The sequence below is a fragment of the Onychostruthus taczanowskii genome, unplaced genomic scaffold (assembly GCF_017590055.1).
Source record: "Onychostruthus taczanowskii isolate IOZ18803 unplaced genomic scaffold, ASM1759005v1 scaffold21, whole genome shotgun sequence".
NCBI classification, from domain to species: Eukaryota; Metazoa; Chordata; class Aves; order Passeriformes; family Passeridae; genus Onychostruthus; species Onychostruthus taczanowskii.
In genome coordinates, this window is record NW_024499351.1 from 10,315,346 (window position 1) to 10,340,042 (window position 24,697).

A 24,697-nucleotide genomic window follows, 5' to 3' on the forward strand; every position below is an offset into this window, starting at 1 on the left:
CCCTTCTTTCACCTTTATGGTTAGAAATCTTTTTGAATGTTGTTGGAGAAATCATCTCCAAGAAAAAAAAAATACATTATTCACAATATCAGAATTGTTTGCAAAGAAGAATGCATTTATTTTCTGTATTCTAAATATTTTCTTAGTAGTCTGGATTGAATTGAAGAATCTATCTAAAATAACACCAGTTACAAATGTATTTTAACTAAGGATGGAGTTTTCTTCTTCATATTCATATGGCTTTTACTGCAGTTATTCTGTGGTCCTTATTTCTGCAGGCATGTATAAATCTTTGTACCGGATCTGGCTGGTTGGTAGGGTTTTCTTTAATAGAAGCCATTATGGTACTGCTTTGGATTTGTGACCAGAGCACTGTTGATAACACACCACTCTTTCGGCTGTTGCTGAGCAGTGTGTGTGCAGTTTGAAGCATTCTCTGTCACTCTGCTCCTCCTACACACACTTGACTGGGGGAGTGCACAAAATGTGGAGAAGGAGCACAAACGAGGACAGCTGACCCAAACTGAGCGAAGGCATATTCTGTGACAAATCATGTGCTGTGCTTGGCAGTGAAATATGAGGGAGGGGATTTGGGGAAGATACCCACTGCTCAAAGACTGTCTGGGTACTGACTGCTCGTGGGAGGTGGGAAGTGATTGTCTTCTCATCATCTGATTTGTTTTACTTCTTCTTCCTTCTTCCTTCTTCCTCTTTGCTGCTGAAACTTGACCTATGAGTTCTTTCCTTTTGCTCTTCCTGTTGTATCCCACATCCCACTGGGGCAGCAGAGAGTGAGTGAGCAGCTGTGTGGCAGTTAGCTGCCAGCCAGGGCACCACAGTGGGAATTTTAAAAGCCCTTACATTTGAATGGAAGGCTGCAGTAACAAAGCCAAAGGAAAAAAGGCATTCAAAAGATTTGCACAGTTTTTGCACCTGTAAAGATCAGCTGAAATTAATAAAAAGTCCAATTATATATAAGTAATCTGAACCTGAGGAGAACTGTGATGTTCTGCACAATTTCAAGTGTTTCTGTAAAAGCCACAGACCTGAGTAATCATTCTTAGCATTTCAGATGATGTGACAAAGTATCATGAAGCTTTGAGGATTTTTTCATGTCCTTTCTGTTTTAACTTATTTTTAATAGGATGTAGCACATGAAGATAATTTAAAAAAATATTAGTAATACAGTGTATTTGAATAACAACATTGAGAGAAGTTCAAAATTTTTTTCAATAGCTTAGGTAAAAATAGGGCAATTCTTGGTACAGTGGTTCCACTTGAGTGTGGAAAAATGTAATGTGTGCTTGATATTGTAGGCTCAGCAGAACATACACATCAATGAATTTAATTGTATTGAGATTGTTTTCACTTGAAAGGTTACTAAGTTAGTAGAAAATGAACTGTGTTGCTGTGCCATTAAAAGCACTTAGCTGATGTAGTGTATTAGTGCAGCTTATATTGTCAGGGAACTTGTTCATTTGTCTGTCTCCTCCTTATTCTCCACTTTGATATCCTGTCCCCTCCCATTATGCCCCTTAAAAATGCAGAGCAAAATAAAAAGTCTAAACAGACAATAGTAAGTATAAGGAGAAGGAGAAGAACACTGATCTGTCTTCTTCGGGGAGAAAGCCAAGTGGTCATAAGATTAAATGGACAGGAAGAATGAGAAAGATTGAAAATAAGGAAAATAATAGTAGCAAGTCTCAAGAAATGGAAAAGGAGTGAGGTGATAACTATGGGATTACAATAAGAGAAAACATTTCCTTTGAAGTACTGGTTGTGTGTTCTGATGCCTTGCACTGGCCAGTGCACTTGGTAAGGCAGGACTCCTAGTACTGACAGACCACAGATGCTGGTACGCAGAAGTCATGGAAGTCTCAGACAGAAATGTACCATTCTTTGTGCAATACAGTCCTGAAAAATGGGTTGAGAGCAAGGATAGAAGATGCAAACCTGAAATTAGGAGCTATGCTGGTGGAAGGAATTTGTTGCTATGCAGTCATGTTGTGACAGTGCACTAGCAGAATTAAGAGTAAACATAAGATCAAGTGTGGGCTGATGGAGAGGATGAGCTGTGGTCTCCGTTCTCTTGGGAGCTCTTGAAGACGTCCAGGTGCTGACCATATGCATGCATGAAGGAGACACATCCAGCCCCACCTCCCTTGCTTGCCATCAGCACCTCAGGCTGCAAACACTTGGCAAGGAGTGAGTGCTGAAAGAGGGACTTGGCTGTTAGGGAGCTGCTGTTCTTGGATGAAATAGTAGCCAGGATTGTTCCTCATCTGTGTGGTGATGTTTGGATGTGAAATAAAGAATTCATGAAATAAATAAATGGATACTGAAGTGCTTAAGGAAGGACTGAGAAAGTCAGAACTGATGGGAATAGTAATTCAGGAACTACTCAGACATTTAGTGAAGAGGCTATAGCTAATTGGTTCAGGAAATTGAGATCAAGGAGAAACACTTGCAATCCTTGTACACTATGGTAATTATCCCAGATGTGTGACAGGAAATGGTGTGTTTGAGAGAGAACAGCAACACCCCGGAATCATAGTCATGTCTTGAAAGATGCATGTAATTAAGGGGGGAGAGAGAATGAAATAAAGTGCAGATGATACTATTAGATTAAACATCAGTGGTCCTAGAGTGGATTGAAAAAAACCAAACCAAAAACCTTTGGATGAGATCTATCTGGATCTGACTTATCATATTCAGGGAAACATTAAGAAAATAATTATTTTGAATTAAATTTAGGATTCTGCTATGGGTAGCTGGAGTTGGGTTAGAGATTATCCTTTTCGTATGTGGAACTATCTTTTCTATATAATTTGAATAAATGTGCTATGTAGAAAGAAAATAATGGCATTGCTCTAAGAAATAGCCATAACTGCCTCATGTGGTTTTCAAATACCTTATTTTATTTTCTTTAATATATTTTAGTCACGGAGTGTGGACAAGCAACATGCTGTACTCAACTATGATGCCTCTACAGATGAACACCTGGTGAAGGATTTGGGCAGCTTGAATGGGGTAAGTTAACATGAGAAATAGATAGCTCCCCATAGGGTTCTGGATCTTTGTTTTGGGATTTCTTCGAGCCATTATTAATTGTACATTAATACCTTTTTAATGCGAGTCTGGAAATTGGGGAACATTCAAAAGGAAAGTGTAGTCTTTGCAGGGGTTTTCCACTGCATGTTTTATAAAGGGCTGCTGTTAATTCCAGTAATAAGAGGACTTTGGCAATAGGAAAAGCTCAGAACAATAAAAAGTAGTGTGTTATACTTACGTATTTCAGAATTAAAAAAAATTAAAAAATAATCTTGACTATAATGTCTAAAAGCCCTGACATATTTCAGTCTCTAAAATGTGCTATTATGATATGGATTTTATTTCATATGCTATTCCTTTTTCTTATAGTAGAGAAAAGAATGTTAAACTGTATTTCCACTGTACATACGTGGGGAAAAATAATTATGCAATAACCATGTTGTATGAAAATTGATTTAACTAATACTGTATTTGCATTTATTTTTTCAAAATAATTTTTATTAAAAATCACTGAATAATTTATGTCGAGTGATTGCAAACTAATACAGGAAAAATCCAGAGTTATGGGGAATGTAAGGTTTCGGGTGACATTTTATGTTCTAAGGCTTTTCTAGGAAGTGCATATTCAGAATTCTAGCTAAGCACCACTTTTTATAAAACTTGTTTCATATATAGCAAAATACTCAAAATATAGTAACTTTGTCATAATTTTGTAGCCCTTTAGATACTTCTTTGTGACCTATGTTTGTGCTTGTTATGGTTGTTATTTTGTGACTTTAAATGTTTGGCTCCGTGGTGAATGTGTGCAGAATAAAATCATGAGTTCATCTTTGACTGCCTATTTGAAAAATACTTAGAAAGCTACTGATAGTGAATAGTTTTGCCAAGTGCTTAAATAAATAGAAGATGAACTCTCAAGTTACTGCCTTTTGATCTTGAGGTGCATTTTGAAATAAAACTCTGTCTCTGTCTCTATTAGCTTTCCTGTATTTTAAGGTAACTAACTCAGCCTTCCAAAGAGTCAGTCTCTACTCCATGTGAAACCATTGAAGGGCTATATCCTTTGAACAGTTGTAGACATACAAGGACTTTAGTCCTTAAATATTTAATATACCTCTGTATTTTCAAAGTCAGTGTGCTGTTTCAAGGCAATGATCAAAAATGAGTTCAGCACATAGAATTTTTTTGCTGATACATTTGATTTTATTCCCTAGTTGTGTAACTCCTGTAGTCAGTGGGCATACCTTCAGATTTTTGTTGCCTTGTCACAGAACTGGAATTGAATAGAAATATATGTTAAAAGGTCTTCATTCAACTCCTTTTTTTGCCTCTGATAAGGAGCTTTCAGTGATTTGCTTCACTTGATCTAATTCATTCTCAAGTTTGAGGTGAAGCTTCAGTTGCCTTAGAGCTGTTTACTCTGAGACATCAAAGGAGCTCTTTCTTCCCACTGTTTTGGGACAAGGAATATTAAGTCTCAGGAGTTCAGTCTTTTCTCTTTGTCTTCACAGTGTTTTCCTTACTATCACTTTCCCACTGTGCTTTTATTTCATAACTCTGCTTATCTGGTTTCAGGTTAAACCTGAAGAAAAACCATTTTCTTTTGTAGCACCATACCTAATTGTGTGGCAGAACAATGGCTCAGTACCATGTGGTGAACTAGGTAATAATTCTTCTAGTCTAGCTGCTGTTTCCACTGAGAACACCACCTCCCTAGCAGCCGAGTGCCTCTTCTAGTGCTTCAGCAGCTCCTACCCTGTCTTATTTTGCATACTTCATCAAAATATTTATTTTGCATCTCTCCAGTTGGTCCCATCTCTTTTGAGAACAGATACATACTTTTCTTAGTATAAAGGATTAGTCCATTCCTGATATAATGTACTTTAACCATGCATGATAATTCAGAGTTTGAGGGGCGGTGGCTAATGCCAGTGTTCTGGTTTTGAGTGTTATGAGTGTTATAATTTCACAAGCTGAACTGTGATTGCACCTGATGCCCTAATGCCTGAATATTCTTATATGAATGGTTGATTCACACTCAGTTCAGTGAAAAGGTAACAGGAGTCTTTTTTGCGGACTTCTAAATCTAGAAGTCTTTATCCTGGATGTCTAGATTTGGAAAAAAAAGGCAAAAGTAAATTTTAATTGGTTTTACATTAAGTAAAATTGTATTTCTGATAGTTAGTTGTGGCTCATTCTGGACACTCCTGTTTGTCTTTTTTTTTTTTTTTTCCATACAGATAAAGATGAAGGAATTTCTCTTTTCTGAAGCAAATGTGTGCAGTTGCTAGTATGTAGTTAGTATTTCCCTAGTATTAGTAGAATTCAACTGTACTTTCTCCTTTGACTTGTGAACTCTAAAACATACTAGAAGAAGTGTTAGCAATCCATGGCCCTGTTGAGTTATGCTCTTCTCAGGAATATTTACAAGATAGCAAAGTCCTTTCACACTGATGTTTCAGGACTGGATTCTGAAAGGCTTAGCAAACTTTATGAAAGCTTAAAGACAGTTGACTCTCACTATTTAAAGAATAAACTTTATAAATCACGTAAATTGAATGATTTAAAGAGGCAAAGGATTCTTTATTTACATAGTAACTAGTTATTTCAGGCTAGCTTTCTCTGGCATCCCAAAGCATGTGATGAGGTTTTAAAGCTCCAGTGGCAGAGTAACTAAGACTTGGTTGTTTTATGCCGTCACTGCAGTCCTGACCATGAGGCTGTCAGTAGACTGCACACACAGCCTTTGGAGTTCTCTGCACATGAATTTCAGAACTCTGACCTGGGAGGAAAAATTCATATGTACACATAGACATAGGTGTCTGCAAGGTGGCCTAAATTCTGTTAGTTCACTGAAATTCAGAGTACCTCGATGATAGTCTTCACAGAGGTTTATGCCCTGGACTCTCAAAATGTTGAAGTGAAATAAATATGCCTGAAATATTACTGAAAGTTTCATGCTTACAAACCACTGAATAGTTGTTCTTTTGTTCTTATTTCCTATGGAAGATATTTTCTATGAAGTAGGTAAACAGTTTTTAAAATAATAAAATAAACATTCTTTTCCTTTAGGAAAAGAAAATTAAATGGAAGATCCTCTTACTGTTTTGGGGAAGGAGATTGTTTCTCTCTAGCCACAGTTCATTTAATACTAAACTCATGAGCAAAACAACAATTTAAATATTCAAATTTTGAACTATTTAATTATTCAAGTTTTTCCAACTTCAGAGTGATTTTAAAATGGCATATTTCAACTGTTTCTTTCTTTAGAAGCATGTACATTTTGTACAAGTTTTAAGTTAGAAGTGAGGTGATCCTGTAGGGTTGCAATATACTGAATTCTTACCACAGATTTTTGGTGTTACTCAGATGCACAAACTTGGTCCATGTTTTCTTAAGTCCTTTGACAATGATTAGAAATAAGCTGCCTCAGTCCTCTGATATCCAATGTTCATCACAAATGTGATGATAAATCAATTCTGGCAGTTAATTTGAATTGAAAAAAACAAATGACAAGAAAAAATGGTAAGTGGAGGTGCTAATTCAAGGGAACATTAATCAACACTTCCATGAATATTCCTAACAAGATTAAATGTGTAAGGAGTTTTTCCAGGCCAGTGTGCAACTTCATAATCAACTGGTGTTTTACCTTCCTTTTGACATGGTTTGTTAAACAGCTGGCAGTTTGAGCTTATAGTTTCCTTATGAAACACCAGTAGAAAATTTGTGGTGCTGAAGACTTTCTTATAGAAGTATTTAAATGATTTAATTTTGTTGTTTTGGAATTTAATGGTGTTCCTTTCTGTTCTCATTTGTTTCTGCAGACATTTGTGAATGATGTGAGGATTCCAGAACAGACATACATCACTCTGAAGTTAGAAGATAAATTGAGATTTGGATATGATATCCTTGCCATTAAAATGCAGTGTTGGGATGCACTTGACTTGTTATAAGTATAGTTGTTTTAAGTGTTCTCATTGCTACAAAAATGCCTATATTTGAGAAAATGTCAGTGTTTACAATATTCTATCTTGGTCTGAACTACTGATAAAGTACATTTCATTGTCTCTCACTGCAAGAAACCTCAACTTTCAATTATGATGTAGAATATGATGTGTATCTTCTGTGTTGCTAAAAAGTACTACTTTTCTTTGAGACAAATACACAAATATTTGTATCATATGCAGTTGTATACCAGCAGATAAGATTGCAATTAATTATTCAGCAAACTACAGAATGAAAAAAAATTACCTTTATTATTAAAACACTAAGGTATCTACTGAGTGTTCTGTTTACATACAGTAAATAACTTAATTTTCTTTGATGAATATGATAGTGCACAGTATCCTAACGTGACATATTTTGAAAGTTGTCACCATTCTAGTGGCATAATAGGCTGCACAATTGTTGCTTTCCTGTAAAATCCTCTTGTGAATTCAGAGTTTTTTCAGTATTTTCCTTATCATTTCCTACATACTAATCTTTTTACTGTGGTCAGGGGAGAGATGAGAGTCCCTGAAGAAGCACTTAAGGTAACACTGAGCAGTTCCTGGGTGTTTTTTGTCATTGTACAGTTATTATAACATAGAGAGGTTTTTTTTCCCACTCTTTGAGGGTTTGTGTTTTATTCTCTATTTATTGTCATGTAGCATGAAAAATTCTCAAGCCAACTCCAGTTGTCCCAAAAATCTTCAGAGGCAGAAGGATCAAAACAAAGCAGCTCCAAAAGTTCAGACTCCAAGGTAACAGATTCCACAGCTGAAGTGCACCACAAAACTACAGAAGCACTGAAATCTGAAGAAAAATCAATGGGTAAGGTTCATTTTTTTGTTGCAGAAGCACAAAAACTTGGAAAGGATGTTAATTTGCTTTAGTAGGATGATTGTGAAATTCTGTAGACAGTAAAAATTTCACATATATGAACATTTAACCATAGTTTATGTGTAAATAATATTTTTTGGCAGTTAATTTCTACCTTTTTTACAGTAACATCCACACATTAAGTAAATTTTTTAAAGAGAGATTTGATTGGCATTTGTAAGATTTTTGCCTTATCTCTTTGCCCAAACCACAAACTTATAGCATTTGTGGCAGGAAATTGCTATTTTTTGCAGTTTAAGTGGAAGTATTTGTTCAGAAACAACTTGTACTTCTTACCATTACCAAGTGCATTGTTTTTCGTTTGGTTGGTTTGGGGTTTTTTCCCTTTTTATTGGGCAGGAGTTCTGTTTGGTTTTTTTGCAGTTCCTAGCATTCTTTGATGTCAGGATATAACCTCAGTGTTCTATTGTGGTTTAAAGATTTCTAGGTACTGTAGTTTCAGGCTTGTTTCTACACCGTCATTCATATTTATTTAATGTGTTACGCTGGCTCTGCTGTGGTTGTCTTAAATTTGTTTGAGTTGTGCTGCCCCCAGTGTGGGAAGGGTTTGTTCCTGTTGGAGTGAGGCCAGAGGAGAGCCAGAAAGTTGAGCAGAGGGCTGGAGCAGACAGGCTGCAAGATGGAGTTGTTCAGCCTAGAGAAGGAAAAGCTCCAGGGAGATCTCATAGCAGCCTTTCAGTATCTAAAGGGAGCTGGTAAAAAAAGAGGGAGAGCATGTTTTACACAGGCAGCTAGTGATAAAAGACTAGGTCTGATGTCTTTAAACTGAGAGAGGAGAGATTTTGATTAGATATTAGGAAGACATTTTTTGTTATGAGAGTAGTGAGCCACTGGAACAGGTTGTCCAGAGAGTTTGTGGATGTCCCATCCCTGGAGGTGTTCAAGGCTTTGAGCAAGCTGGTCTGGCAAAACCCATGGCAGGTCCCTTCCAACCCAAACCATTCTCTGATGAACTTCAGCACGAGGCTTGCTGAAGTCTAGTGGATTTAACCAAAAGAATGAGAAAGGGGTCAGGTATTGTTGTTTCCTTAATATGGAACTGTCTAGGTCTGATTTCTAACCTGATCAATGTTCACCAGTTTTGTTTAGGTTTCATCTGTTCTTCCAGGAGACTCACTTCAAATAATTCTCTTCCCCACACACGGGATTCTGTGGTATACTGAATTAACCTGTTTGTTTTGTTGTCTAATCCAGCATCTTGTTAGGGGTACCTAAAGTAGCACAGTGGGGGAGTTTTATTCTCACCCTCTGTTTTTCTTTTCACTCTTCCAAAAATAACAGTCAAGGATAGGGATTTATATTTGAGTGCAACTCTCAGAAGCTTTTTAGGGATTGATTCTCTCTGTTGCTATATAAATGCACATCTGCTCATTATTGCTAATGCAGTGCACAGGAACAGAATTATGGGATGGTTTGGGTTGGAACAGAGCTTAGGCATGACTTAGGTTGCACCCCCTTGCCATGGCCAGGGACACCTTTCACCAGACCAGGTTGCTCAAAGCCTCATCCAACATGTCCTGGAACACTTCAGGGCATCCACAAATTGTCTGTGTAACCATCAAGTTTTTTTAAAAAAATTTAACATTTACTAAGGCTTAATGCTGTGTAAAAAGAAAGTACTTAATGTCTTAAAATCATGTTTAAACCTTTGGCATGGCTATGAAATCACCTTTGGAATGCAAGTGTATAAAATACTGAAAAAATGTTGATATTCCTAATCAGAAAAGTAACAGAAAGGTTCTAAGATAGATTTTAACATATGAAGTTTTATTATATAAAGACTCTTTAAAATACATTCAGAACATCTGCATGATACTGGAATAGCTAAATCTGCAGGTTGAGGTGTTCTTCCAAAAGATCAGATCAAAACTAACTCAGCCAATTTATCATCAGGTTAGAAATCTCAATTATATCAGTGGTTTTTTTCTTACTTAATTTTTGCATTTAAATATATTTAACCATGTGTATAGCATTTTTAGTTGTACTGAACTAAATTTAGTTAAATAATTTAACTGATGACTTTAAAAAAAACCCCAACCTGTAAAACTGATTGTGCTTAGTAATGTTTTACACACAAGGTAACTTTCAGCACTCTGTAGTAGCTGTCAGCAATTTGGAACCTTGGCAACATTGCAAAATTTGATCAGTTTTTCATGCAGTGAGTTCAGATTTCATTGAAAGGTCAGTGTGGGTAAGAATGAGAATCTTCTCACAGAAATAGCAGCAAACAGCTTCTAGGAATGTTCTGCTGTCTTGATGACTTCCAACTGAAAGAAGAAATAATATTTACAGACATAACAGGGTAACAATAAGAGATGGTGGCTGCCTTTGCATAAACATTTGTGCCAGAAGTTTTGATCAGGTCATTAGTAAGCTTTTATATTTAGAACCCAGATCAGTTGTCTGGCCTCCAAGTTTGTTGTGCATTTAGGCAAATGCATGCCACCATTTCACTTCAGCTTCCAGGAGAGATGATCCAAGCAAATTACTTTCTCTTCGTGTGATTTTAACCTAAATATCACAGCTAAACAGAAAAGTTATTTCCTCTGCTTTGGGCTGACTTTATAGATATTTCTGCCATGCCTCGTGGGACACCTTTGTATGGACAGCCAGCCTGGTGGGGTGAAGATGAAGCGGATGAAAAAGGTGGTTGTAAGCCAGATAGCAAGCATGAAGAAAAAATGCCTGAGACAGGGGCTTCAGGTAAGTGTGTTGTCTTATTTTTTGTTGTTTTTTTCCCTTTACTGATCTGCATATATTCTGAAATGGGGAACTAAACAGATGTTTGGAAGTTTCACAGTTTGCATAAATTAAAGCCTATTAAAAGGTGAGGTAGTTGAAGAATATATTTTTGTGAGAAACTATGCATTTAGAGAGATCAGTTTCACATATAATGTGTCAGTTTTCTAACATATAACATAATTTTCTATCAGTAAGAATAGCAAATAACATTACCTGAACCAGTTTGTCTTTTTTTTTTCAGTTTAATCCATATCTGTCATTTTATGTGCATAGGAGTATTTTATTGAAATAATTTCTGAAAATAAATTGTGGTTTTTATATTTGTGTGGCTTTTAGCTATATAAGGTTATCTGTACTACCATTCCCTTCTGTAAATCAGTAATGCTGTATTAGTGGGAATTGCATGTCATAGTTCTTGAAGTAAAGATTTGTGTAGTCTAAAGTTAAACTGGTAATGTTTATTGCCCTGTAATACAGACCTTTTTATTAGTTAGCTTGTCTAGACACAGTATGTATTGCCAGAGCTTCAATCTCAGTATCTATAATTAGGCTTTTATATCTATCGTCAGGCATATAAATAAAGTGACTGCTATTCTAATAAAGACAGTAACTTAAAACTTATTCAAGTTAGGACAAAATTCAGCCATGTTTATTTAGCACTTTAGACGCTCATTTAAGGTCCAACAGTTTTAAGTTTGCAGGTTTTTAAAGTACTTTAATTGAGGTCAGAATTTCTCTTTTCCTGTCATAGTACTTCCCTTGGTTAACATGAATCACGTTTTGCAGGAGCTGGAGTGAAGTCTAAAATGTATAAATCAAACTAAATGAACATTTCAGTGTAGTGAAGACAATATCTTTGGAATTAACTTTTTACCATAGTCTTTTTAATTAGCTCTTTCATATTATTCTAAAGTTTTCATCATTCAGGCAGTACAGTAAGTCTATTAAGATTTAGACTATTATAAAGAAACCAGATAAAGACATTTAAATGAGTTTTCTCTCATTAAATATAGGATTATTGAAAAGTGATATGCTGAAATCTGTGTTTTTGATGCAATGCCATGCCATCAACAAGGTGACACAAGATTTATATTTCGTGTAGTGTGCCTGTTTTTATTTTTTATAATTTTAAATTGCTTTTTCAGAAGCATCAAATTGCATCAAATGATTTACATGCTCTTGTATTTATTTTATCAAGAGATTTTTCAGCAAGTGATCCGTGCTTCTATCTTAGTTCCTGAGCTCCAAGAAAATCAAGATTCCAACTTTCACTCAAACTAATCATGGGGATGCCATCTGTTTCAGTAGTAGACAAAAATAAGTTTGTTCTAGACTGAACTTCAGTAATGGGGATATTTTTGACATGATTTGTTTAGTGAAGTCATCATAAGGTAATGATGAATAGAGAAAACAGATTAGTATTTTCTAAATTATTTAATTTTTTTTGTTTGTTTCCATATATATACTATACAAAACCTAAATTTGGGCCCAAAGCCTTCTTGGCAAATACATAATTTTGTCCTTTTTTAAAGAGAAAATATTAGAAATCCCTTTTATTTGTGTTGTTCCTTTTGTTTAGCCATGAATATGTCTCCTATGAATAGTATTGATCTAAGAAGAGTGTAAGAATAGCTTTTATTTCCTCAAACTGAAAGACTCATAAATCTGCAGGAATGGAATTCAATTTGAAAAAGTACAAAATAAACAAAAGCCTATGTGAAAGGAAGACACTGCAGAGAAACCTGTCATTTTTGCAAAACCATTTAATTTGTGAGGATGTGGAATTAAAATCCTGTGTATACACAGATTATTTATTTGTCGTGATCACCTAATCTTTGAGCAGACATTAACTGTATGTTCTGCTAGTCTGGTTTTTGAATGTGTAGATAATTTTTAGTAGTGTTGGCAGAGTCTGAGGAGACCTATAAGAGTTGACATTTGCTTCTATGGACACTTTGCAGTCTCAGAACACTGTGTCTGTGTAGATGTGTGCAAAAGGCATTCTGAATGTTTTCATGCAATTATAAAATCATAAGATTTTTGGGCTGCTTTGGCCTACAGTTATGTTCTATGAAAAGATGAACAAGTTTCAACTTTTCAACAAGTTATTACGTATTTTCTTCAAGCACTTAGGTTTTGTAATATAGATGAATATAATTTTAGGAAATCAATATAAATACACACCTGTATGAAAGAAAATTGGAAACTTCAGAAGATTGTCATGTTTGGGTTTTTTAAAAATATAAGCAAACTATTAAAAAATGTTCAAGATTGGTGCAGCTAATTATTCTTCCGTGGATAGATTGTATTGTGTGTTTAAAACACTGATCTGGGACATGCTTTTTAATATAAACTGCCTAAAAGTAAATACATTACAGGTGAATTATTAAACTAAATCAAATCGGTAAGTCAGATAACATTTTAACAAAGTAATCCTATTAAAAATCTGTGTCATGCTTTAATGATTTATTACATGATTATTTACTGAATAGAAAAGAAGACTTGAATTCTGAGAGAGGGGATAAGGTTTAATGGGGAGATTGAAGTGGGAGATTTATTTCTGTTAAGCCAACTATAGACAATTACTCTTTACAGTCTCAAGTTAATAAGATTATTTCAATGTTACTGTATTTCTATTACAACAGAAATTCACTAATGAAAGTTATTTACAAACAGAGCAGAATAGCCTGGAAAACTTTGAAAAGAAAAATCCTTTCAACATTTTTCAGACATATGTAATGCTCTAATTCAATGATCCATAGATCTATTGGTCTATGTTAAAATGAACAGTTGTGTGTACACCTCTGGCATGACTTTATGCTGCAGCTGTTAAATGTCCATGTTATTGGCAGGTTTATTGGGTGTGTAATTATTATTACTGCCATATGTTACACTCTCACTTCCTGGGATAATGAAAACTGCATTCTCTGCTGATCTTACTTGTAGTTGTAGAATTTTATGTCATTAATGCCTTTACCAGAAATAAGACAGAAATAAGTTTTTAAGAAGACTTCAGGAATATGAAGTAATTCTTTCCACTTGGCATGAATCTTAATTCCAGCATTGCATAAGAATATGTCAGATGAAACATTCCTTGCATTTAAGAAACAGTGTCATTTTCAGGTAAAGCAGGCTGACAGTTATTTGAGAAATACCAGTGTAATCAGTGTGTGTAGGAGTTTGCACACATTGTAACATGTGATGCTTAACCAGCAGTATTAGCAGTTAAGCTCCTAGAAGTTTGTTCTAGAATTTTGATGAGTTTTGTCATTAAATATATGCAAGTGCTGCATATAAGGCTTGCTTTGCAAAGCTCTAGCAGCAAATGTGCACATTATGTCATGGAGAGCTTACAGAACTCTAAAGACCCATCAGAGCAATACATTTAAGTAAGATTAGTCTTGTCCTTTTTTTCACTTAAACTCCTTTAAAGCAGGTAGTTAAATGATTTATTATGGGAGATTGGGATTTATATACAGTGATGGGTTGTATTTCTATTTTGAAAGAGCAATTCTGATATTTTTTCATGAGACTGATTATGAAAGCATTGAAAGACAAACATCTTTGTATTCAATACTAGGTGAATCAAATGTATTTAATGAAATCTTGCCTTTAAATAAAAAATGAAAAGTTTACTTCAGCTGCAAAGCAAAAAACCCCCAAAAAATGAAAATGTAAGTGGGAAATAAAAAATAGGAATATGAAGAGAAAGAGGAAGAGCAAAAAATAAATTCTGTTAAGTATTTGAAAACAAAAAATTCAGCTTCTTTTATTACACATACCATTGCACAGTGCCAAATATAAAGCTAACATGAAAAATATTTTGGGGTAATGTGTAAACATGATATTTTGGCTGTTTCTTATACCTACTGCAAATAAATATGTTGGTTCAGGTTTACAGATTTTTTTTACAGGAAGTGCTTTTTAAATTCCACATAATTTTATTTTGCAAGTTTCATTCTTAAAATTGTATTTTTAAGGCAGAAAGAAAAGAGCATTACTAAAAATCTGAAGATTGTGCAAAATATTTTCTAAGATTTCCTGCCATTGCAGATGATAATATATTAATATACAGAGGCAGGTTTTTGCACATCTGAATAGCACCGACAACTATGATTTTTCTTGTCCAGGTTAGCAAGTAAGTGTTAAAATTCTGATTACTTTTGTGTGTAACTTGAGAAATAAGACTTCAAAAAACCTAGAAAGTCCTAGAAAGTGTAATTGATTCTGCTAATGTCTCAAAGTGAATATAGCATTTCTGATGGTCATCTCTGAATAGAATAGAATAGAAATCACTGAGGTTGGAAGATACATTCAGGATGATCCAGTTGAACCATCCACCCAGCACTGTCACTCCTAAACCACTAAACCATCACCCAGTGCCTCTTGCACAGCTCCGGGATGGTGACTCCGCCATATCCCTGGACAATCTATTCCAATGCCTGACCACCCTGACAGTGAAAACAACTTTTTCTAGTGTCTAATCTGAATCTCCCTTGTCTCAATTTAAGGCTATTTCCTCTGGTCCTCTTGCTGCAGGAACTGTAGAAGAAACTAGCCCCACCTCACTAAAGGCTCCTTCCAGGTGGTTGTAGAGAGTGATGAGATCCCACCTGAGCTTCTTCTCCGCCAGCTCCTACAGTCATTCCTTACAAGACATGTACCCTAGTAAAGGATCTCTCTGAATCTCCCTTTGGTTAAGCCTTGGGTTTCCCAAATATTCCCTAGTTTCCCTCCTAGCCTCTCCTAGACTTGTTTGAATCATAGTATCACTGCACCTGGGTGGCAGCTACCAATTACTGCTTCCTTGCTTGCCTTGTAAAAACAGTTGCTCAATTGTCTTTTGTCACTCAGGACCTTTGGAGAGTAAGAACTGCCTTTTTACAGATAATCCTGCTACTTTTTCTGCCCCTTTCATTTTAGTCTTGCCAGTTATGAAATCCCTTCAGTCCCTGAAGAGATTGACATTCACAATCTACCTGTCCCATCATTTCCCTGAAACTCACTTGCAATTGCCTTTTTTGCTATACATATACTGTGCTTGCTCTGGTTTAAAAATTATAGAGCAATGACAACTACTATCTTCAGTATTTGCTTGAAGGTTTTCTCTTAAAGGTGTCTGTATTTAGTCTGATATATAATTTCCTTCATCTTGGCAGATGACTTTTTATAGTAGGATTTCAAAAGTAAGGCTGTTTTATTGATCACTTTTTGTAATATTTAGAAAGCTGTAAGGATTTGTATTTAGAGTCTGTGAGAAAAATATTGAAGGGTGGTTCAGATCAGATCTATATTAATTTTTTGCTTCATTATTTACTATTTCTTATTCTAATCAATTCTGATTATTTAACTTCGCTAAAAATGTACTTCTGTGTACTAAAAAAGTACTTCTGTAGTTTTAAACTGTGTTTTTAGAGCACTTCTGTATTCTAAAAAATACTTCTGACTGAAAATAGGATTTTTGTGTAACTAAAATTAACTTGGAAAATTTTTATTTTTATAATTGTTAAAATTTTTTCTAGTTTATTAACATTTACTATTTAGTTGTAGGTCAGTTTCTCACTTCTTTTGATTAAACTGTCTTAATTTAGATTCAAACTATATACTAGCATCTGTTTAATGAAAAATATTGGAATCAAATACTGTGCATATTATTATAGTATAAAGAGTTGATTTGAAATGTTAAATTTGGTGTAGTCTAGTTTCAAACAAATTTTTTTTTATGAAGTCCCTCATCAATGCTGGCACAGCAGTGTGAGAGATCCTCTCATTGCTGTACATCTGATGCAATTTGCCTACTGTCTTATTATTTTCAAAAGACAGTAATAAACCAGGTATTTCATAATTACTGAAAAATACTGTGTCTTGTGTGACCAGCAGAATGCTCCTGCCTTGCACAAAATTAGAAATATTTCTCAAAACAGAATATTAGCCAGTTATCTTGTTTGAACAAGCATTGAACACTACATCTGGCTTAATCATTGTCTGCAGGAATTGCATGATGTTGTCAACTTGAAGTTCTGAGCAGAACCACATAGGGGAAAAAGGGTTGTCTTTGAATTGTTTGAGTGGTGGATTACTCTCCTTTTCTGTGACCATGTTTCATATTGTAAGAATCCAAGCTCTAGATTTGATCTTGCCAAAGCTTGATCCATTCCAGATTGTTAGCTACGTGAAACAAGTGGAGAGTCTAAGACCTGCAAGGTGTGATTTTTTTTTTTTCTCTGCATTTTCTATATAAGCAGAGAAGATTTTTAGTAACCTTTGCATCAGTAAAATAGGTTCATTCTGTGTTGTGTGTCTGCTAGGGTAAGTGTTTTCATGCTATAAAAAGGCATTCTGTTTCCCAGGGAGAGGAGAAGTGAGATGCTGTTGTAGTACCTGAAAACTCCCTCACAGACATAAGGTAGCTGATAGTGCAAAAAGCTGATAAGCATTAACTAGGGGATTCTTGGAATCCAACAGCACAACAGAAAAACCTGTCTGTATTCTGGACATGTTTTGTGTTTGTAACAGCTACTGGTAAAAAAAAAAAAATTAAAACTGCTTTGTTACCTGCATTGGAGTAATTTTATCCAATGGATATCCAAACATGGCAATAATAAAGAATCTGCACTGTTCTTGTTTTCCTTCAGTGATTCTTTTTTTTTTTTTTTTTTTTTTTTACGTTTCCAGGTATTATTCTTTCCCTTAGTGTATTTCTCTGTATCATGTTACTTTTTTTTTTTTTTTCCAATTTTTAACCCTTTCATCAATCCTCACAAGAAACATGTGTTTGTGAGGAGCAGCACAGGTGCATTATTCCATCCTGCATCCTTTACCCCTTAAATTCCTGACTTGAGTATAAATGGTTCTGTTGCTATTTTATTGCATAATAGTTTCATACACAAATAACTTCCTCATCTGATGTCGGGTGGCTTTTTTCAGTACCTAAAATCAATTAGTTGCAGTCTCAATTCTTGGCAACCTGAAATGATATCTTAAACATCTTATTGTGGTCCATGATAAATTGCTTTGGAACTATTCAGAATTCTTTTGCTGGAATCTAAGTTGCTGTTGCTGCTAAGGTCTCAAGCTTCTGTTTCTTTTAGCACATCTCTGCACCAGGTATTTTGGCTGACTTAGTAGTTCATAAAATACAGTCAGAAGGTTTGTTTTCTTAAAGGCATGTTGGTACCTTGGCTGCAACCACAGGAAGCTTTAGCCTTCATTTAGGCTATACAGTGGAACTTGGAATTACTACCCTGTGCTTTTTATACTTTCTGCCTTTTTTAGCCAGTGGGGGCATGGCTTGCTAACACTCTGCATGCTTCCAGCTATTGTTCCTTTTTCTGTTCGTCTATATGCTATGGCAACAAATAAAATAAGAAAATAAGAGGACATGACAATAGGATTTAGCTTGATTCTTTGGTTTTATTTTTTGTAGAAACATAAAGTGTTTGAATTCCAAAACACTTCCCAGTGCTCAGCAGTGTTTAACTTTTCAAGCCAGAATTAATGTTTATCTTGCATTAATATGTGAATTGTTTTTCTGAAGAATTTGGCCAAACAAAATTATGCTTTCTATCCACTGCAGGAGATGGAAGATCATTAGCACTTGTTTTGGGAGCACCCTGATTTGATATTTTTTCCAATAGATTGGAATTGTGATTATGATCATCTCAACAACTTTGCCATTGTGATTTACCTGTTTTCCATGTTCAAATAACTCATCTGACCTTTACATCTTCTAAAAGTATTTTGCATGCACTTTGACAAATTCTAAGTGAACTTTTTGCCACTTTACACTTCTCACAGCTCAAACTGCCTTCTCATTAATACTTTTTATATATTATTCTGGAACTATTTTTCCAGAACTATGGTGCTCAATCTACTCCACAATCTTACTGTTCATTCCAGAAATTACTCAAGTGGCCTTTACAGGATTTCAGAAACTTCTTGAAGAGCCTGAAATTCCCAAGTATTGTGAAATCTGTTTTTTTTTTATTTTTCCTAATAGGATGCAGCACAGATGCCAAGAAATCTGAGGATCAGTCTGCATCTGCAAGTGAAGAACTTTATCCTTTCTGCAGGGAGCCCAGTTATTTTGAAATCCCTACTAAAGAATGCCAGCAAGCTTCACAGGTAGCAGAGAGCACTATTCATGAAATTCCCACAAAAGATACCCAAAGCTCCCATGCAGCAGCTTCAGGGCATGCTTCCTTTACCATTGAATTTGATGACAACACTCCAGGAAAAGTAAAGATCAAAGATCATGTGACAAAATTCACGTCGGAGCAGCGCCACAAGTCGAAAAAACCTTCTTCCTCCAGCGGTCAGGACCTGCCGGGGCTGCAGACGGTGATGATGGCTGCCGAGAGCAAAGTGGCAGATTGGCTTGCACAGAACAATCCTCCCAGAATGATATGGGAGCCAACAGAGGAGGACTCCAAAAGTATTAAGAGTGATGTTCCAGTGTACTTGAAGAGGCTGAAAGGTAAAGTGAATAATTGCAGCGATGCTTAGTTCTGAAAGCAGCAATTCCTGGCCAGCATGCAGAGGATCCCTGAGCCCATGTGGAGTTCAGATCAAATCACAGATACTCCACATGGGTGCAAGGATCTGGGCTGGGAAATTTTATTGCTGAATTAAGTCTTACAAAGAGCATAAGAAACCAAATGCTGAATCATTTTACAATCAATATGCCAATTGGAGATGTTCTAGTATGGCTGAAAACATCAGGTATTTAAACGTTGGTCTTGAAAAAGAGAAGGAAAAAACCCAAAATTTAGTTAAATTTTATATATCTCACTTTTTCTCATGAAGTACTTTAAAACCATGAATTACTTTTTAGAATCAAAGCTCTGAAGTTCATTTATTTATGCTTTTAGCAACTCTTTCGATAGCATATCTTCTGTGATTATTTTTGTATTCTAAGAAAATAATTTATGGCAAAGAATGCATCATATACTCATTCTGCTTATATGGATCATGTTTGGTGGAATGAAGTTTGAGTCAGGAATCAGACATAAAGGAGGAGCTTCAGTTTTTATACTCAGCTTGTGGACTATTGTATGCAAATGAGTGCTGCTGTTGAATGGAGTTCCAGGTGATCATACATGTTAATTTATTGCAGACAGTGACATTTCAAATGAATGTAAATAAAATGTTACACATGACAAGTGTACTTTCTCTTGAGTGTCACTTAATGGAATAGAGAAGCAGATAGTTTTGATGTTCAGATGAAGATTCCAGTACCGTTCAAACTTTCATACTGAAAACTTCTTATGAACTTTTTCAAGTCTCTCTTATTTTCCACTTTTAATTTCAGCTGGTTAACCCTACAATTCTCATTTTCCATGGCTCTGCAACATTATCATGTCTAGTTCATAAACCAGCTGGGACTGGGTACAACATTCTTTGCGTTATTGATGAAAAGTCTGCTTTTTAAGGCTGACCCTTTCAAATTTAACTAACAATAAAATTCTGAAAGCAGAATTAGATTAATGTGCTGGCATAAAGACAATAGTATATTATTTCTTCCCGTGTAAATCACATTCTTTTTCCTTCATGTAAACGTATTATATTCATAAACATTCTTTAACATACTAGCTGTGACACTTTGATAAATAGAAGGGGCTTTGTTTATAAACCTTTTACTGACAGAAACTTCTCAAAGTCTGATTAATTTTCATCTGAAAGAGGTGTAAGTTATGGGATGCATATGTCCATAATAAATATCTGAATTTTGTAATCTTCTATGGCCTGTTTGTATGCTCATTCATTAGTTTTATTTTTAGATAGTACATATACCTATGTGCTTTAAAAGTTTGTTTTTTTTAAACTCAAAGCTTTTTTTTTTCTCCTCAACTTTTTTCTTATAATATTCTGTACTGAAGTCCCACTGGTAAAATTAGACTATATGACTTTCACTGTGATGTTGATACTGCTTTATTATTATTTGGAAATATATGAATCATCACAGAATTTTTGTAGACACTATTCTAACAAGTAAAAAACAGGAATGTAAGTTGGGATTTCAGCTGTGTTTTCAGTGGTGTTAGTCTAATAAGTAAGATTAGCCAATATGTAATTGCTTACTGTTTAACTGAACAGTAGCTGTGTATCCTAATATTTAAATGAGAAAATCTTAAAAAAACCTTTTGAGACTCAAAAATACAGAAATTGGACATTATATAAATATATTTAAAAACATATAAATATATACATACGTTAAAAATAAATTAAAAAATATATATATACAAGCAGAATTTTATCTAAAAGAGTTCAGAGAGGATGAAAGTGTTCCTTCTCAGGTACTGAGCTAAAACTTAGGAGCATTTATACTTTCATTGTACATGAGGTTGCTCTGTGTTAAATACACTTACTATGTGTAAGTATACAACCTTTGTACATTTTCAGGTATCATTGCAAAGTACATCTTTAGGTGTATGTATGATTTATTAAATATGTAATCCTTATTCATAGATCTCAGAGTAGTTCATGGAATGAATAAGTAATAACAGCCATTTTACTTGCACACGTCAGATGCTGAGCGGAGTGAATTATGGAAAAACTCATTGCTCTTCTTGGAAAGAGTAATAAAGAATTCAATCCAAGTTTAAGTAGACATTTCTCATGATAAACTGTTGTAAATGTGAGAGGAATCCAGCAATATGAACTGTGGCTCTCTTTCCACTGTCGGAAGGACTTTATTAAGGTTTTCTTTTTCCTCTTAACCCTGCCTGGAATGTGTCAGTAGTCATTTATAATGAACTGGCTCTGTAACAAGACTGATATAATTCAAAAACATACTATAGTACAACTGGTAAAAAACTGGCTTTTGTATGTCACTGGTAAGTATTCACAGATGAGAATACTGGGGAAAGGATACTTCAAATGCACTGCTGTTACTGATCAGCTTTGAAAATGTTTCATTGTTTGACTTGTAGCAAGTTGATTGCATTTCCAGGAACTGTACCAAATTTACAGAGCCAGGTACTGAAAGCTGTTGGAGTTTAAACAGAAATCCACTTTGAAATAATTTCCTTCTTAGTTTGCTGCTTGGCTTTTTTTGTTGATGTAATGTTGTGGTCTTTCTTTGTTTCACTGTGCTATGTCTTGTTTTGTTTTGCTTGTAGGGAATAAGCATGATGATGGCACACAAAGTGATTCAGAAAATATTGGTGCACACCGGCACTACAGTAAACGGGCAGCACTTGAAGAACACTTAAGGCACCATCATACAGAGCTGAAAAAGTCACACCAGAAAGTCCATTCCACAGAAAAGCAGCAAGAGCAAGCTGGTTTGAGTCAGACTGCCTTTATGATTGAGTTTTTTGATGAAGACCATCCTCGCAAGAGACGTTCTTACTCTTTTTCTCAGAATGTAGGAGCTCTGTGCCCAGAATCTCCATCTCCAACATCTCATGCACGAGCTGAAAGAGTGAAACCTGCATCAGGAGAGAAGGTCCCTTCACCTGTGCAAGCTAGCTCATCACATCACAGAGTAGTACATGGTGTTCATGCCAAACTTCTAAACCAGAAATCAGAAGAATCCTCTGCTGCGTTACCTGCCTTACAAGCTGCATTGTTAAGGAGTTCAGGAAGCCTTGGCCATAGGCCTAATCAGAACCAGGAGATGGACAAAAAGTTGAAGAGCCAACATATTTCTGCTGCTAGTGAAAAGGACAATGAGGATGACCAGAGTGACAAAGGTACTTACACTATTGAGTTGGAAAATCCCAATCCTGAAGAAGTGGAAGCCCGGAAAATGATTGACAAGGTGAGAAACCTGAAATGCATTCTGATGTTACAAGTGTTATGGCATGTGTGGGTAGCTCTCTACCCCTTCAGTTCTGCTTATTAAAGCTGCTGCAATAGCACAAGTTTTTAAACGAGTCTATAATGTTGAAATATGAAATGTCATAAGAGCAGCAGCAGGCTTTTGGCTAAACATTATTCCTTCTTTCTTACTGCTGCTGTCTTAAAGTTTGGTAGTTTTAATGCGTTTCCAAAAGATTTCAGTATCAGGCACCAAAAATCATTTAACCATAAAAAATACCAGGCACCAAAAAATCATTTAATGGGTACTTTTGTGAGGGTGGTTCTTGTGGAAATAGTCAATTGTTCTTGAAAACCTATCGTCTCTGGTTTTCATTACATAAATTGGTTCCATTCAAATTATCATATAGATTGCAAATGATTTCTATACTTATTTAAAAAGTATATTCAGTAAGAGAAACTTAAATTTCAGTGTCAACTGTAAAGAGTAAGTATGAAAATGCATTGATTTTCCAAATATGTTTATATGATGTAAATTTCCTAGTTTATAACAATAAAAATTGTATTTGCAGTTTAAAAACTGCATTGAATAACTGTTCTTTGGATTCAGCAGGAAGATATGGATAGCAGAAGCTATGTTTAAACATGTTACTTAACATGAATTGAAATAGATTTTTTCTGGTTTTCTTGTGTTTTCCTAGGTAATCTATCATGGTAGAATGCCTGCGTCTGATTCTAGGCTAGGGTTTTGCTAATTTAACAGTAAATTCATGACTTACTTGTTTTAGAATTATCTAAGGATTTATTTGCATGTCTAAAACTTTCCAGAGCTGAACAAATACATTAATAATTTAGAATAAATTTTGGCTAGTGTTGAAAACTGTGTTTTCTAAGACAAGCTAGCTTCACTTGTTTGATTTTGTAAAAAAATTCTGAAGTAGCAGGGCAATGGGCCATTTTATTGTAGATGGTTTTCTTTTAAAAAAGGTGTTTAAAGGGATTAAAGGGTGTCACCTTCAATATAATAATAAAGATAATAGTTTCACCTCTTATGGATTCCGAAAAGGAAATTTTTGACTTCCTTGAATCAATGTTCAAAAAACAACTAGGAACTAAAGGCATTCCAAATGAAGCAAGTAAAGAATGACAAATTTCTACATTTATTCTTAAATTATAAATCTTCAACTAAATTGTATCAGAAAATTTGTAAATCGAGTTTTAGCTAAATATAGTAGTTCAACAGGGTTTTTGGAAACGATACGAAGTAATAACTATTTTCTATTTGAAAATAGATAATTTATGTACTTGATAAAAACGTTAATTCTGTCTTATAATCATAGAGTATGCTGAGTTGGAAGGGACCCATTAGGATCATTGAGTCAAACTCTCAGCCCTACACAGCACATTCTATGAATCACACCACGTGCCTGAGAGTGTTAATAAAATTTCAGCTTTTTTGTGGCCTTCAGTACCCATTCAGATTATCTAAAGTCAGTTTTTTGTTTGAAGCAAATCTCTCCTGTTACAGGAGATATTCAGGAACAGGAAGTGAGTGGAAGCCTTAAGAATGATAGTAAAGTATTGCTTAATAATCTTAGTGTTATATAAAAGCTTCTCGGTATCATAAATTTCCCTTACTGCTAACTTTAAAGGTGTCACCACTAGGTATTAAAGATTTACTATGAAGCAAAGCAGAGATGTTTTTTCTTCAAAGTCTTCTGTATCATTTCACTTAGTATCTGTGTTGAAATCTTATGAACACTATATTTTACATCCAGTTCAAAGAGCCCTGCTATGCAATTCTTATTTGATTTGGGAATATGAAGTAGTATGTTACTATTTTTATGAAGTGCTGAAAAACAGCCAATGAAGAAAATCTAAACCAAATGGAAGCCAAAATTTTGTCCTTCAGCTGAGCTCAGCTTTGCTTCCCTCCTATTTTAAATTGCTAATGCTTTGGATAATCTTTGCCGAAGGGGGATGAGTGAGGTATAAGACAAGGACTTTGTTAGCCTGTTGACTCCTGTGCTTCTTTATTGAGGTTTTAAGAGAATTATTGGTATACATCTTATAAATTATTTCAGTATAACCACTCTTTCTTTGTTGGCAAGTCATTCCTTTTTCTGAGTAGTTACTATGTCCGCTCAATTGAGTAATTTAAGAGTGTCCCTTGGGTCCAAAGTTTAATTGAAATTCAAGAGTTTAATTTGCTAGGATTGGGATGAAAATGCACTACAAATAGCAAGGATCACTCTCTAAA

General features: G+C 35.0%; 1 protein-coding gene across 8 annotated transcripts in view; it reads left to right on the forward strand.

Annotated features, from left to right (window-relative positions):
* Positions 1-24,697, forward strand: part of CEP170 (centrosomal protein 170) — a 96,257-nt gene that overhangs the window by 26,295 nt on the left and 45,265 nt on the right. For all 8 annotated transcript variants that reach the window (XM_041404179.1, XM_041404174.1, XM_041404180.1 and 5 more), the window contains exons 3-9: positions 2,941-3,030; positions 6,876-6,954; positions 7,525-7,583; positions 7,701-7,863; positions 10,501-10,635; positions 18,674-19,150; positions 21,795-22,438. In XM_041404179.1, the coding sequence (XP_041260113.1) occupies positions 2,941-3,030; positions 6,876-6,954; positions 7,525-7,583; positions 7,701-7,863; positions 10,501-10,635; positions 18,674-19,150; positions 21,795-22,438 (1,647 nt within the window). The remainder of the gene's footprint in view (positions 1-2,940; positions 3,031-6,875; positions 6,955-7,524; positions 7,584-7,700; positions 7,864-10,500; positions 10,636-18,673; positions 19,151-21,794; positions 22,439-24,697) is intronic.